The following is a 16569-nucleotide window of genomic DNA, read 5'->3' on the forward strand; positions in this document are numbered from 1 at the left end:
TCACTGGGAAGATCTTTTAATTGTAGTTTAGCTTAATTTAACTAAAAGGTGGATTCTTGGCAGCTGAGGAAATGGTGCATGGGTTTTTACGGGCCTATTTGCATAGAACAGATGATTAAATCCTCTACAGAGTGGTTTCTTAGCAATTGAAAATGAAAGGCATTGTGGGTAAATGTGTTTCTTAGGTAAATGTTTCTTGAGCCATATTGAGAACGGTGCAGGGGGCAGGTTGGAACCTACCTTGGAGTAGACGTAGCGGCCCACAGCCTCAGGTAACCAGGGAGACTGGTAGAACTCTGCCCTCCTCTCCTCCTCCGGGTTCCCCACCACATCCGTCATCAGCTGGGATACAGAGACACAGGGAGATGGATCACATCATAGGACAGCACACTGGAGGAAATCCTCCAGTAAAGAAAAGGGAGCTGGCCGCCTTTGTCAAATGTGCAAACAATACTTGAGGAACACGTTCACAAGCGATTCAGAAGGTCTGAAAGGTGACAGTTGGTTAGGTAAACATTTGACCCCCCTATTCTGGGAACCCACGTGTAGTTCACAACCTTTCAGCCATTCTCACATACACACACACACAAAATATGAAAATTGATTTTCTTGCAGATATTGAAGCTACCCGTGGTAGATTAATTTATTGATGGATCTATCTGGTTCTAGCTAAAGACATTATCAGCCATGTGGAGGATGTCTTTCCTGAAAGGCCGGTACAGGTCCATTGGGACACATTTTGGAATGAAGAGTCTCTTGATACGGCCCAGTACCAACCAACCATGGACAGACAGGCACAGAGCTCCCACGTCGATACCCACACATCTCATTTCATTTTCACAAAAAGGCCACAATATAGGCCTCACATATTAGATTATACTATGTGACCTATTTAAAATTAGAGCTACATTTTTAAGGTTAGCCTATGTATAGGCTCATGTATTTAGCTTATAAGCGTTATTAATTCTGGTTTCATGTGTGATTTGATGTCCCTATAGTGGTGGTTCTGATTTCAGGACACCCTAGGTTGAGGGCCACCCATCGGTCCCGCTTTGCCTCCGCCACTGGAAGCCTTCCCCCTGTGCGTGGTACAGGGGCATTGGACCGGGGCATGGGACGGGCGGGGCTGACCTTCAGGTCCCTGCTCTGGGACTTGAGCCAGTCCTGAATGAAGTCCTGGGGGTGGTTGCTGAAGCTCAGCATGAAGTCCCTCTGGGTCTTCAGCTGGTTGATGGACTCGATGGTCTCATGGATCTGAACCGTGGGACAGAGACAGAATAAACATGGCGGATATAGGATGTTATTAAAAAAGACCAGCCAGTATTCAGCATTACCAAGCGGTTTCCTTGTTTTTATGCTTCACACAATAAACCCATCGATTGGGCCTGAAAAGGTGAACCGAAGGCACACATTGGGGGGCCCGGTCACAACATTATAAGCATCATTTGCAGGTTGGTTTTATATAAAGCCTCAGCCAAATGCTTAGGATGCTGGGGCAGACGCCAGCCCTCGGGCCACTGGTGCTTAGGATCACGGGCTGGTCCGCCTCCAAAGTAGATCCTTTGTGGATGAATATACAAACTAGAAAGCTGAAACTGTTGATATGTACCATCCATTTGTATAGCATTTGTATTTCATGTCCTGCGTTTCCGTTTCTGAGGGAGATGTGTGCGTACCTTCATCTCCAGCACGGCAATCTCCTGCTGGTTGGTGGTGGAGGACAGGAAGCCGTTCATCTGGCCCTTCAGGGGGTCGTCCACCTCTACGTCGATGTCGTAGCACGCCGTCTTCTTCTGCTCCAGTGACTCCACACTATGTCAGCGTCACAACAATAAGAAATACATATAACATCCTGAAACATAACCACAGAGTACATACAGCTGTTTGAGCTTTAGCTTAGCTAGGTCATTATGGACAAGTTTTGATAATTTAGCCTAGCTTTTGGATTTTCAGTTATTTTAGGAAAAGTTGGAGGGTCCATCGGTGCGAAAAAAATTTCTCATCCCGGCAAGATGAAAAAAGACAGGCGATGAACCCATCCACAGCCAGCTTCACCAGATAGATGCGCTTCACTGGAAGCAAAGGATCAAAGGTCATGAGGGCACTCATTTTTATCTGCATCTGCGTATGCCTATATTATATACAAGATATTAAGTATAGGGTACCAAATAGGGTACTTTCCTACTAAGCAATGTAGGCCTTTACATTTGTAACCCCTCAAATTAAAACCTCTACAGCCGACAAAAGAGGCAAGCGCGGGGAGTGCGATGCAGGCTAAATGCCAATCCTTTCAAAACACTGATTCCCACCATCTTCTTATCGAATGATTTGAGGCATAGACGGTAACGGTATTATATCACGGTATGTTAATTGTATCTTCTAATTTCGATATAAATGCTTCTGAAGGGGTAAGATACTGGTTAGGCAGCAAAACTGCATAGAAAAAAATGGTAAATCTTTTCTCAAGTTAGGGTAAGTTATCAGCCACAATAGTTCCAGGCCCCAAGCAGTCTAATGTCACAGGCCTGAATGACTACAGGCCAGTGGCACTCATCCCCATCGCTGCAAAATGTTCTGAAAGACTGGTCATCATACACATAAAAGCTGCCATACCGCCCTCACTAGATCAACACCAGTTTGCATACAGGAAGAACAGGTCACCAGAGGATGCCATGGCTATTGTTTTCCACACTCCGCTAGAACACGTAGAGCACAGGAGCATGCAAGGCTTCTCTTTGTTGATCATAGCTCAGCATTTAACACAAAATTGCCAAACAAACTCCGTAACAAACTACATAGACTTGGACATTACACAACTGGATACTGGACTTTCAATCAAACCGCATACAATATATAAGGGTAGGCAAGCACACGTCATCCACTTTGACCCCCAACACGGGGCCCCCCAGGGCTGTGTGCTTAGCCCACTTCTCTACACCCTTTCACATACGACTGCAGCTCTTCCACCCCATCCACCCACGTAATAAAATTTGCAGACGACACAACAGTGCCCGACCTCATCACCGGGAATGATGAGACTGCATCAGTGGCGGCTGGTGTTTTTAAAGTGAGGGAGGATGGACTGCGCGCTTGGTTGTCATTGGCCTGCTTGCACTGTTAGTGGCGTATGGTGGCATAAGTATGTAAGACTCAAGTTGTTTCAGGGTGTTTTGGTGAACTACAAAATAGCAGGGAGGGATAATTATGTGAATTGATACAAATCCACAAGTGGCAGCATTGTACTTTGAAAGCTGGTGGGCAGCATGTCTTGGACTACAGGCCAAGGAAGGCTAAGGAAAGGACGCAAAGTCAATTAGTCAGCTCAGGGCTACTCTTGATTTGTAAAACTAAATAAAAAAAATCTGGGCCTGTCATTGGGCCTATTTTTGCCCTCAATGACTGAAGCTATTGGTGGTAATTTGGTTACCACCAAATTACCACCAATGTTTATTTTCACTACCAATGTTTATTTTCAGCTACAATTGTTTTAAGAAAAATGAAGACACAAAACCAAAAGTGATGCCATTTAAAATGCATCATGCTCTGAATCAATCACTAACATCCTTTCCACAATATCAAACAGAACGGTCAGAGTAACAAACAATTAAACAAACAATAAGAACATTATTTCACAACTATTTACATGGGCTATAAGCCTAACATTGTTTGGGACAAATGTGGATGTTAATGCATGTTTCAGAATGTTGGTCACGGTGTTAAGCCAATTAAAGGGGACATCTCATACCACCAGGTGTGAGTGTGATTAGCCATTACAAGCAGGTTTGAAAATGTGCAGCATTGTGACATCACAGGTTGGCGTGTCCATCTATCCGTCACACATCTAGATGGACACGCCCACGTGTGATGTCACAATGCTGCACATTTTGAAAACGGCTTGTAATGGCTAATCACACTCACACCTGGTGGTAAGATATGTCCCCTTTAAGATTGAGGGACTTCATTTATACATCAAGTCAACCCTCCTCGGGGGCTCCGCGGCCGGCCGCAGGCAGTCCTGCCCGGCCGCGGGCTACGGAAACGTTAATATAAGCGAACAGAGCCGCACTGTACCGCAACGACCAGTAGCGCACCGCTCGGTGCAAACGACGAGGCATTCGACTGAGCGGGTTCGTTGGTTCTCGTAGCCTAGACTTGAGGGGATAACCCCTCCCTCCGGGCTACTCCACAGCCAGGACTCCTCTTATTGGTTCATAGCGGACCAGGGCTTCAGCCTATTTATGAATAGGCGTAGGCGGGATCCAGATCCATTAGCTAGTCACACCCACTCAGAGGAGGACTTTCCTCCTCTCTCCCATTGAACCCCATGTTATTCACCGGCCGCCAACACTTTCAGGGAACTGAATGGGAGTCAACGGAGGCTGAGGGAGGAACGTCCTCCCTGAAGCAATGGTCAATAGGCGATAGGGGGTGCTAATGTCCCTTTACCCAGGGAAACGAACATTACATATACAAAGGCATTAAAGTAGTCATATTTAAGGGCATTAATTCATTACAGTAGTCTGGACAATATACATTTTTTATTCTCAACAATGTTAAGGAGGATCTTCCTCCCTCTCCTCACTGGAGAAGCCTCCACTGGTCTGCATAAAGGCGAGAAGTCCAACAACCTGGTCCTCAACACAAAAAAGACCAATGAGGTATTATGGATTGGAGCCACAGATCCACTCCCCACGAAAACCATTGCCTCTGCCACAGCGAAGGCCCAACAACGCCTCTACTTCCTCAGGAAGCTGAGATGGTCTTGGGCAGTGGAGCAGGGCTACCACTGTGCAGTGGAGAGTGCGCTGACCTAATGGTTACTGACCTAATGGTTAATGGATTGGTTTGCCGGATGCATCAGTGCAGAGAAGGAGGCCATACACAGAGTGGTGTGAGCCGCAGGGAAGATCATTGGGGTCATCCTTCCAGACATTAAGACTTAGTACACCTCGCGCTGCATGCGCCAAGTGAAAAACATCCTTGACAACCAATTTACACCCAGCACACCACCTTTTTTTTAAAACTATAAGGCTGGCCAACAGTCTGTACCCCCATGCAGTCAGGCTGCTAAATGGACAGTCTGTCTTGCCCCCCCCCTCTGTGACATAATTGCCTCTGTCCATACACCTCCATAACTATGACCTGGACTTTGTATTACTGCAAAGTCCAACAACAACAAGCACTATACTGGTTTCTGAACTTTCTGGGTTCTTCTATGAGGTATTATGGAGAGTCTATGGGGTATTTATAGGGTAATGGGTGATTGATTCATGGAGATTTCAATTACGTGGGGGGACAACTAAAACGATATGCCTGTGTGTTTTGCTCTAACAACATTGTGTTGTTATCCTATAAACTAAACTGAACTCTCTGGGGCATACAGTGGGGCAAAAAAGTATTTAGTCAGCCACCAACTGTGCAAGTTGTCCCACTTAAAAAGACGAGAGAGGCTCGTAATTTTCATCATAGATAAACCTCAGCTATGAGAGACAAAATGAAAAAAAAAATCCAGAAAATCACAGTGTCTGATTTTTTAAGAATTTATTTGCAAATTATGGTGGAAAATAAGTATTTGGTCACCTACAAACCAGCAAGATTTCTGGCTGTCACAGACCTGTAACTTCTTCTTTAAGAGGCTCCTCTGTCCTCCACTCGTTACCTGTATTAATGGCACCTGTTTGAACTCCTTATCAGTATAAAAGACACCTGTCCACAACCTCAAACAGTCACACTCCAAACTCCACTATGGCCAAGACCAAAGAGCTGTCAAAGGACACCAGAAACACAATTGTAGACCTGCACCAGGCTGGGAAGTCTGAATCTGCAATAGGTAAGCAGCTTGGTGTGAAGAAATCAACTGTGGGAGCAATTATTAGGAAATGGAATACATACAAGACCACTGATAATCTCCCTCGATCTGGGGCTCCACGCAAGATCTCACCCTGTGGGGTCAAAATGATCACAAGAACGTTGAACAAAAATCCCAGAACCACACGGGGGGACCTAGTGAATGACCTCCAGAGAGCTGGGACCAAAGTAACAAAGGCTACCATCATTAACACACTACGCCGCCAGGGACTCAAATCCTGCAGTGCCAGACGTGTCCCCCTGCTAAAGCCAGTGCATGTCCGGGCCCTTTTGAAGTTTGCTAGAGAGCATTTGGATGATCCAGAACAGGATTGGGAGAATGTCATATGGTCAGATGAAACCAAAATATAACTTTTTGGTAAAAACTCAACTCGTCGTGTTTGGAGGAGAAAGAATGCTGAGTTGCATCCAAAGAACACCATACCTACAGTGAAGCATGGGGGTGGAAACATCATGCTTTGGGGCTGTTTTTCTGCCAAGGGACCAGGACGTCTGATCCGTGTGACGGAAAGAATGAATGGGGCAATGTATCGTGAGATTTTGAGTGAAAACCTCCTTCCATCAGCAAGGGCACTGAAGATGAAACGTGGCTGGGTCTTTCAGCATGACAATGACCCCAAACACACCGCCCGGGCAACGAAGGAGTGGCTTCGTAAGAAGCATTTCAAGGTCCTGGAGTGGCCTAGCCAGTCTCCAGATCTCAACCCCATAGAAAATCTTTGGAGGGAGTTGAAAGTCTGTGTTGCCCAGCGAAGGCCCAAAAACATCACTGCTCTAGAGGAGATCTGCATGGAGGAAAGGGCCAAAATACCTGCAGCAGTGTGTGAAAACCTTGTAAAGACTTACAGAAAACGTTTGACCTCTGTCATTGCCAACAAAGGGCATGTAACAAAGTATTGAGATGACCTTTTGTTATTGACCAAATACTTATTTTCCACCATAATTTGCAAATAAATTCTTTAAAAATCAGACAGTGATTTTCTAGATTTTTTTTTTCATTTTGTCTCTCATAGCTGAGGTATACCTATGATGAAAATTACAGGCCTCTCTCATCTTTTTAAGTGGGAGAACTTGCACAATTGGTGGTTGACTAAATACTTTTTTGCCCCACTGTATCTACCTAACCTGGGCTACATCATGTGACTTATAGTCTGATCTGCCATGTGGCTTGATGAATACATCGATACATCTGTCAGAGCTGGGTGGGGAGACCTTGTGGGCCCATCACCTCACGTTGCACCATCCAAGCGCTGGTAGTCGCACTGCTGCTTGTTTGAGCACATGCAACGATGCATGACAACGGATATTATAGCCTGGCTTTGATATCTTTGTTGGGCTTTTAGGCCCAGCTTGGATATTTTAGCTTAGCTTTATAGCTTGGCTCTGAAACTTTAGCAGAGCTTCTTATACAAACCTAACTTTGATTTTTAGCCTGGCCATTTAGCCCAGCTTAACACTTTGATGGTTCCCAGCCTCACTATAGATTCACTTTTGATAAAAGCTTGTGCCAAACAATGTCCATTTAATTTAGAGCAGGGTATTGCCCGGATGAGGGCTTTAATAACCACTTCAGAAATAGAGTGATGTGATCCTACCTGATGAGGTGGTTGATGACGATGGGGTCGGGGTGCTGCAGCAGGCCCGCCAGCTTCATGGGGATCTCAGAGAACTTCATACGAGCACAGCTGAAGATCTGCCAGCAGGTGGAGAGCATCGATATAGTTAACCACCCAAATGGAGTTCACACGGGTCATTGCGCTGGAACTCATTTGGGTTGTGTTTTTTGGTCGTTTTGTCTTTTACTAGTCAAATGAAGATAGGATAAATGCAGTCAAAATCTATTTTTAACCAAACCAAAATAAATCAATATTAAACCAAGTAATGAACCCATGAACCAATCAGTAACCAACCATCCTGCCCACATTTCCAAAATAACCGGTCAATACGCTCAACAGACCCTAGAGTCATATTCCTCCTATAAAAGGTCCATTCCTGGCCTTCTCAAAAGGTGTTCCTTCCCTGGTACAGCACTATGGATGTGTTTTTGGATGTGTTGTGTTCTGGATGTGATGCGTACAATGGATGTGTAAGTGGACATGGTACCTGTCTGAAGTAGCGGTTGCAGTTGAGCACTATGGATGTGTTGGTGGATGTGTTGAGCACTATGGATGTGTTGGTGGATGTGTTGAGCACTATGGATGTGTTGGTGGATGTGTTGAGTACTATGGATGTGTTGGTGGATGTGTTGAGCACTATGGATGTGTTGGTGGATGTGTTGAGCACTATGGATGTGTTGGTGGATGTGTTGAGCACTATGGATGTGTTGGGCACTATGGATGTGTTGGTGGATGTGTTGAGCACTATGGATGTGTTGGTGGATGTGTTGAGCACTATGGATGTGTTGGTGGATGTGTTGAGCACTATGGATGTGTTGGTGGATGTGTTGAGCACTATGGATGTGTTGGTGGATGTGTTGGGCACTATGGATGTGTTGGTAGATGTGTTGGGCACTATGGATGTGTTGGTAGATGTGTTGGGCACTATGGATGTGTTGGTGGATGTGTTGAGCACTATGGATGTGTTGGTGGATGTGTTGGTGGATGTGTTGGTGGATGTGTTGGTGGATGTGTTGGTGGATGTATTGGTGGATGTGTTGGGCACTATGGATGTGTTGGTAGATGTGTTGGGCACTATGGATGTGTTGGTAGATGTGTTGAGCACTATGGATGTGTTAGTGGATGTGTTGGGCACTATGGATGTGTTGGTGGATGTGTTGGGCACTATGGATGTGTTGGTGGATGTGTTGAGCACTATGGATGTGTTGGTGGATGTGTTGGGCACTATGGATGTGTTGGTGGATGTGTTGGGCACTATGGATGTGTTGGTGGATGTGTTGGGCACTATGGATGTGTTGGTGGATGTGTTGAGCACTATGGATGTGTTGGTGGATGTGTTGAGCACTATGGATGTGTTGGTGGATGTGTTGAGCACTATGGATGTGTTGGTGGATGTGTTGAGCACTATGGATGTGTTGGTAGATGTGTTGGGCACTATGGATGTGTTGGTGGATGTGTTGAGCACTATGGATGTGTTGGTGGATGTGTTGAGCACTATGGATGTGTTGGTGGATGTGTTGGGCACTATGGATGTGTTGGTGGATGTGTTGGGCACTATGGATGTGTTGGTGGATGTGTTGAGCACTATGGATGTGTTGGTGGATGTGTTGAGCACTATGGATGTGTTGGTGGATGTGTTGGGCACTATGGATGTGTTGGTGGATGTGTTGGTGGATGTGTTGGGCACTATGGATGCGTTAGTGGATGTGTTGGTGGATGTGTTGGGCACTATGGATGTGTTGGTGGATGTGTTGGTGGATGTGTTGAGCACTATGGATGTGTTGGTGGATGTGTTGGGCACTATGGATGTGTTGGTGGATGTGTTGGGCACTATGGATGTGTTGGTGGATGTGTTGGGCACTATGGATGTGTTGGTGGATGTGTTGGGCACTATGGATGTGTTGGTGGATGTGTTGGGCACTATGGATGTGTTGGTGGATGTGTTGAGCACTATGGATGTGTTGGTGGATGTGTTGGTGGATGTGTTGGGCACTATGGATGTGTTGGTGGATGTGTTGAGCACTATGGATGTGTTGGGCACTATGGATGTGTTGGTGGATGTGTTGGGCACTATGGATGTGTTGGTGGATGTGTTGGGCACTATGGATGTGTTGGTGGATGTGTTGGTGGATGTGTTGAGCACTATGGATGCGTTAGTGGTACCTGTCTGAAGTAGCGGTTGCAGTTGATGAACTCCTTCTCGTGGCAGTCCTGCAGCTTGTTGGTCTTGATGTACAGCCACAGCGCCTGCATGATACTGGCTCTGGTCTGAGTGTGGACGCCCAGCAGCCTGGCCAGACGCAGGTCCAGCTTATACTGGGGGGGCTAGGGGTGAATGGGGGAGAGTGTCAGACCGTGCACCCCGTCTACTGGACTCTGACCGCCAGCTGCTCCTTCACTATGGGGGCCTCATCTGATGCTCCCAGATGTGTTCAAGTGCGTCAGATGTGTTGTACCCAAGTGTTTAAGCTTTTTTTTTTCTTTTATCAATTACATGTACCCCCAGAACTCTTGCAATTTCTGGGTTTTATCTTCATGGTTGAATGCACGGTTTGTAAGTTGCTTTGGATACCATCATCAGCTAAATAAATGTAATGAGAGGGAGGTAGACAAGGAGAGACACACACAAGTATTAAATAAAGATCTCACATTAGAGGTGTGTGTGTGTGTGTGTGTGTGTGTGTGTGTGTGAGACCTGGTGGTCCAACATCAGCAGCAGGGTACACTTCACGTTGATCTCCCCGGGCCTCTTGACCTGGAAGCCGTCCGTCTCCTGAGTGGCGGCCATTCTGTGCCACTGGCCAGCGAGAGAAGACCAAAGACTGAGTCTAAACTAAACAACAGTTATTATAGGTAGACTCCACGACCTGAGAGACCCATGAGTCTAAACTAAACAACAGTTATTATAGGTAGACTCCACGACCTGAGAGACCCATGAGTCTAAACTAAACAACAGTTATTATAGGTAGACTCCACGACCTGAGAGACCCATGAGTCTAAACTAAACAACAGTTATTATAGGTAGACTCCACGACCTGAGAGACCCATGAGTCTAAACTAAACAACAGTTATTATAGGTAGACTCCACGACCTGAGAGACCCATGAGTCTAAACTAAACAACAGTTATTATAGGTAGACTCCACGACCTGAGAGACCCATGAGTCTAAACTAAACAACAGTTATTATAGGTAGACTCCACGACCTGAGAGACCCATGAGTCTAAACTAAACAACAGTTATTATAGGTAGACTCCACGACCTGAGAGACCCATGAGTCTAAACTAAACAACAGTTATTATAGGTAGACTCCACGACCTGAGAGACCCATGAGTCTAAACTAAACAGTCATAACAGGAAGAATCCATGAAGGGTTGATATCTTTTGCACGTCATAGCAAGTGTATTGTTATAGCTGTCAACAACAGTTCCAGTCTCAAAGGGTTTTACAGGCTGTATATTTATGACATTCCCTAATCCTAGCCCCCCAAAGCGCAAGAAAATAACCTCCCTTAATGAACAGGGAATAACTCTTGAGGACGCAGAGGGGGGATCCAGTGGGGGATCATTCCAGGGAGGGTTAGGAGTCCAATTACTTCCCTCTACTAGTGAGTACCAATGACAATAATCCCTCATGACTAGGTCCGACATATGCTCTTGGTCGGACAATGGATAGGGTTACTTTCATAAGGAGAAGAACCCAAACCAACCCAAAGCACTGCATGAATGTTACATGGACAGGGTCCATTCAGGTCATTGCTTTTATCATTCCACGCCATAAGTCCTCATTCACATACTCGCATCATTCCCACCGGGAGAGGAGTCCTGTTCGAACATGAGGGAGGTGTTAAGGCTTCTACACACTGGCCCAACATTTGCTCATCTGAAACGTTTGCGGAGACTGACGAGTTCGGAAACAAATCTGTTCTGTGTGTTCAACTATGTTGGAAGCTTTCTGAAGCGCGTGGACGGTGTCATGTCCGATTCAACAGGCAAAGTCTGAGTGTTGGCGTCTGGGGATCGGAGCCTCTGATTGGTTGTGTGCTGCTAGCACAACAAGCGAATCAGCGCGGTGTGTGGGAGGGGCAGACTACCGCCACCCGGTGTTAAGGAGACTTATTGCATCTCACGCAAGCGCAGAGCGTAAATGCTACTGTGTAGTTGGCAGTTGTCAGTAGTTGGTGCGGTTTGTTTGAATGCAACTTTTCTGCCGAACGGAGCAGACGAGAGGCAACGGAGTAGTCGGATAAGGCAGTTGGCCATTGGTTTGAGTATGAGCGGTGTGTAGGCCCCTTTAAGGAGGAAGAACCAAGTACCTCCACCAGGTGGTTGTCAGGTCCATAGAGCTCCTTGTCAAGTTCGATGACCAGGCTCTTGAAGAACGACGAGAACTTTCTCTTCTGCTTCCCAGACTACGGAAAAAAGGATAAAATAAAAAAGGGAAATAGACAAGGATGAATATAAAAACAAAAACATAACATTCCCCTTAGTCCTTCTGAATCCCTAATGCCAATCTCGACACATAATATACATAAACAATAATTAGGATGTTTTTCCATTCCTGGCTGAAAACACTTGAAACTGACCAGCTTATCTCCCTAAATAAACACAGAGCCACATGTCAACGCTGGGCTGCATAACAACACTGTTTAGTAATATAAAAAGAAAGGCTGTTTTGCGTTAGAGTTGTGACAGCGAGCCCAGCTGCATTGTTCTGGCTCTGACCACAGCAGGAGAGACGCTGATGGGAGGAGCCCAGAGCGCCCCAGAGTGTTCCTGCTGCCCCCTGTGCCCCAGCTCGCTGCAGCCCTGCCAAACTACCCAGCCCCCTCCCTTCCTCCCACACAGGACTCTTCGTCTCCCGCCCATCGCTGCTCTATCCCCCTTAACACCCCCAGAACTAAATTAAATAAATAGGACTAGGACAGATTTAACAGAAAGCCATTTCTGTTCATAATGCTGCTTAAACAGACAGTCCTGGTTGTCGGTTGGGCAACAACACTATGAACCGAAAAATGCCTTTATTTATAAACTTATAACAATCTACAAATTGCAGTGGGTGGGACAACAGAAATGCACAAAACATTCAAATAATTTGACAGACAGCCTTGATTTTCGGTTGATCGAAGAGCTAGAGACACACAACCACCATCAGTTTCAATTCCTTATATCAAGGGAAACCTGTGGTCAGACAGGTTGAGCGCCGTTGAGCGCCGCTGTGTGCGTGTTTGGGCGTGCAAAGCACATGCAGATCATTTACATCTGGTTCCTCGGCACGATAGTCAGAATTAGAGTCAAAGCAGAACCAGAACTCCCGTGCTGGGCAGTCAGGTCTCAGGGGAGGTTAACTACAAAAGGGCACTGAACAAAGTTGACAACCTGTTGCTAGGGGAAACGATGTGGAATACAGCAACAAGAATAATTTGCTAAACGGTGGAGAAATTAGTAAGAGATCACATAACAAAACATATGGACAAAAACAGCCTCTTCAGCAACAAACAATTTGGATTCATGGAAGGATGATCAACCACACTTCAGTTATTAATTGTACTTAACAAATGGACCCAAGCCATCGATGGAGGTCAATCTGAAGACTGCATCTACATGGATTTCCAAAAAGCCTTTGATACGGTCCCCAACAACAAAATATAACACAAGGTCGAAGCATAAAGCATAAAAGGCACCATCTTGGGATGGATTAAGGCATTCCTGAAAGACAGAACCCAACGAGTAGTCAAAAGATCATCAACATGGCAAAACGTCTTGTCGGGTGTCCCATAGTGATGTCCCAATACCACATTTTCACTATCGATACTGATACCGCAGCTTTGGCTAGCTGCCGATACCGATATCAGTCCAATACTTTGTTTAACTCTTGAAAAATACATGGAAGCACTTTTCTCATGATTGCCACTAAGCCAATAACCTTAAAACATCTCATTAAAGAAAAGTTGAAATCAATTGAAAAGATTTGAACAGAGTTCAAAAGTAAACAATTGAATCATCAAAAAAAAAAAAAAGCAAAATGGTTGGAAACATAAAGTGAAGAGTTAAAACAAATAGCTAAATGGTTAGAGTTTGAAAACATTGGAGATAATACATGGGTGTGTTTGGTTTGAAATGTGCGCGGGACAGAGACGCATTCGGAAGTGCATTTTCAGAAGTGGTGGGTACAATGAGAATGCACTATTCTTTCTCTCTCTTTAGTGCCGGGGTTACACCAAATTCTGCGACCCACTGAAAACCCCAGTGACCCCAGGGGGCAATGTTGCACATGTTCTGCAACATGCACGTTTGCATTATAACAGAAACATAAATAAAACTTAAGATCTCCCCCCACCGGTGGGTCTTTCTTTTCTTGATACTAACATTAATTCTAAACAACGTTTTACACAGTATCCTATAATAGGAAATGCTCAAAGGTAAATCAGCGTAATTTAATAATAATAAATCAATTTTTATAGTGCTTTTCTAAGTACTCAAAGACGCTTTACGAATAAGAAAGGAATACATACGGACAGTACAGACAATCAGACAAAAGGGGAAAAAATAAACAACACCACAACAATAGGCAACACATTATTAAGAGAGCGGGAGAGAGTGGAAGATGGCGGAGGATGATTTGTCAAATGTTGTAGGTGGTCCTGAAGAGATAGGTTTTAAGTTGACTTCCAGAGGGTAGGGGCGGCGATGGCGAAGGCTCTGTCCCCCAGGGTGCGATACATGGTCTTGGTGATGGAGGTGAGAAGGTTGAAATCAGCGGAGCGTAGGGGGCGAGTGGGGGTATGGCGATGGAGGAGATCTGTAACTAACTGTTACTAACTACTAACTGTTACTAACTGTAATCTGGAGAATTTAACACTGACTGTAGCTTTTTATGGGTAAAGCAGCAACGGTAAAGGACCGTACTAAACGCCCTATCATTGTATGGGTCTGTAAAATGCTAATCAAAACAAATGTATTTATTAAGCACCTTTAATAAAAAGGTAATTGGTTGGGGGGAGCTCTTATTTCTTGTTTTATTTATGTTTTTGTCATGCCTGTCTACGCTTCAAACTCGTGAATATTGCAAAAAATATGCAACAGTGCCTCCTGGGGTCACACTTTCGGTGGGTCGCAGAATTCGGTGTAACACCGGTAATGAAAGGTTCTGAAAGACGGCATACCCATGTAGCTAATTACTAAGGAATAAAATGTATACAAAATCTGTCTGGCACGTTTTATGAAGAAACGGTTTCCAAAAAGCATCGGACATATGACCCACTATGTTCTGCTCCATGTATCCAATGTTGACAACGTGACATGACATGGCTAAGCCACCAACGTAAACAAGAGGAGCTAGGAAAGGAAATTAACTGCGTGTTCAGAAGGGCCAAACGTGCGGCTACACACAGCACTGCAAAAGTTGTCAAGATTTTTGTAGTCAATTCACAACACGCATTCCATCAAACCTAGCCTACATCAGGCATTCTGACCAAAACTCATGCACTCCTCCCACAATTATTCCAGAATTCAAGCAAAGCAAGAATGACCAAAAGTCACTTTGTGTCAACAGGAGACTGACTCCACCGACTATCAATTGCAAGTTAAAACGGCCGACCACTTGAGTGCAAAAAACACAAAAGACCTCGCCATAGCACCAGCAAATCTTAAGCAATAAATATCACGCCTTACCTTTATTTATGTGGCAGTGGTCTGCAGATACATCCCGTGGTGTAGCCTACCACATCCATTTAGCTTTTTACCTATGTATTCAGGCTAAAATGACTTGATTGTCTGATGCCTCATCATATTAGTATGCCACTCAAAGTCATTTGAGTGGCTTTATTCAAATGGGAAGCCCCCGTGATTCCAATGCACTTCGCCACGCTCCCTGTGTTGCAAAATTCAAGTGACATTTCAATCCACAAAACGCTTTGCAAAAGATTTTTCAATCCATCAGCGAATTGCATCTGGGCGGGAACTATGTCACTTCCTCGTCAGCTCAGCCAGTGAGGATAAAGGATGGTTATACTCCTCCGTAAAGTGCTGTACGTAGACACGGAGGTCTCCGTCGTTGGAGACCCTCTCCCTAGCTCTACACGCGCACTAGAGCTGAAGTCCACGCAACGGAGACGGCAAGGGCTGTGATTGGTCCTCTAAAAAAAATATTTACGGAATCACTTTGCACCGTATTTACTTTGACCTTATATACTTTGCACCTTGTTTACTTTGCACATTAAGGACCAATACAACACCAAATAAGATTTGAAAAGCTTTTGAAGTTTATTTACAACTATTTGAAAGTTGTTATGCATGTTTTTAGCACCTCCGCATGTCTTCCTCAGGAACAAACTCTTCCTGCTCCTCCTTCTACTTTAAAAAGCTCTTCTACTAATAATGACATAATTATTATTGGGAAATATACTCTAATTAGGTATCTTTTTCATTTCTGGCAATCTGTTATGTAGAGCAATGCATTTCTTTGCATGCTATAGCGCTAATTCTGTGGTTCAATTTCATTTAAACTTAGCGCAATGTATAAAACCTTTTATTTTTTTAAATCAAAGCAGCGTGTCTTCATTGAAACTTAAGGGGGTCTTGTTTCCAAATCAAGCAGTCACACCAGTGTCGCAACACAGCCGACGAGTACTTCCAGCACCGAACCAAACCCTGGCGCGCATCGCCATCCATCAGCATTAACTTTATTAAAAAACGGAACAAGACCTCAATCAAACCCTCCGACATGCCCTTGACTTCTGCTACGGATGTGGCCGTGGTCTGGTGTGTGACCCACACACCTTGAAACTCTGCTGAAACAGACAGCAGAGGATTCCAAAAACACTCACTTCCTCCACACAGCACGTATGTGATATTGCAGTTTTGCTTTTTGAGGCATTGATCCAATAAAACATGTTCTACCCTAACATCCACATGATAAATGGTTGCAAATGCAACTATTTTTGTCGCAGTGTTGAGCCCTGGGTAGGCCAAAAGCGGGGCTAGGACCAGGCCAGAGCCTGGGTATGGCCACGGGACAGTGAGGTTGAACATGGCCACAAGATTGAACGACCATAACTAGGTCATCCTCCCAGGGGATCCAGAGGAAG

General features: G+C 45.0%; 1 protein-coding gene across 1 annotated transcript in view; it reads right to left on the reverse strand.

Annotated features, from left to right (window-relative positions):
• The window catches only part of smarcd2 (SWI/SNF related BAF chromatin remodeling complex subunit D2), a 31743-nt gene that overhangs the window by 2988 nt on the left and 12186 nt on the right, over nt 1–16569 (reverse strand). The window contains exons 6-12 of the mRNA XM_079757335.1: nt 11797–11892; nt 10180–10281; nt 9648–9809; nt 7464–7561; nt 1677–1812; nt 1132–1254; nt 241–342 (exon numbers count right to left, since the gene is read on the reverse strand). Coding sequence (XP_079613461.1) covers nt 241–342; nt 1132–1254; nt 1677–1812; nt 7464–7561; nt 9648–9809; nt 10180–10281; nt 11797–11892 — 819 coding nt within the window. The remainder of the gene's footprint in view (nt 1–240; nt 343–1131; nt 1255–1676; nt 1813–7463; nt 7562–9647; nt 9810–10179; nt 10282–11796; nt 11893–16569) is intronic.

The sequence above is a fragment of the Pollachius pollachius genome (assembly GCF_949987615.1).
Source record: "Pollachius pollachius genome assembly, chromosome: 19".
Taxonomy (NCBI): domain Eukaryota; kingdom Metazoa; phylum Chordata; class Actinopteri; order Gadiformes; family Gadidae; genus Pollachius; species Pollachius pollachius.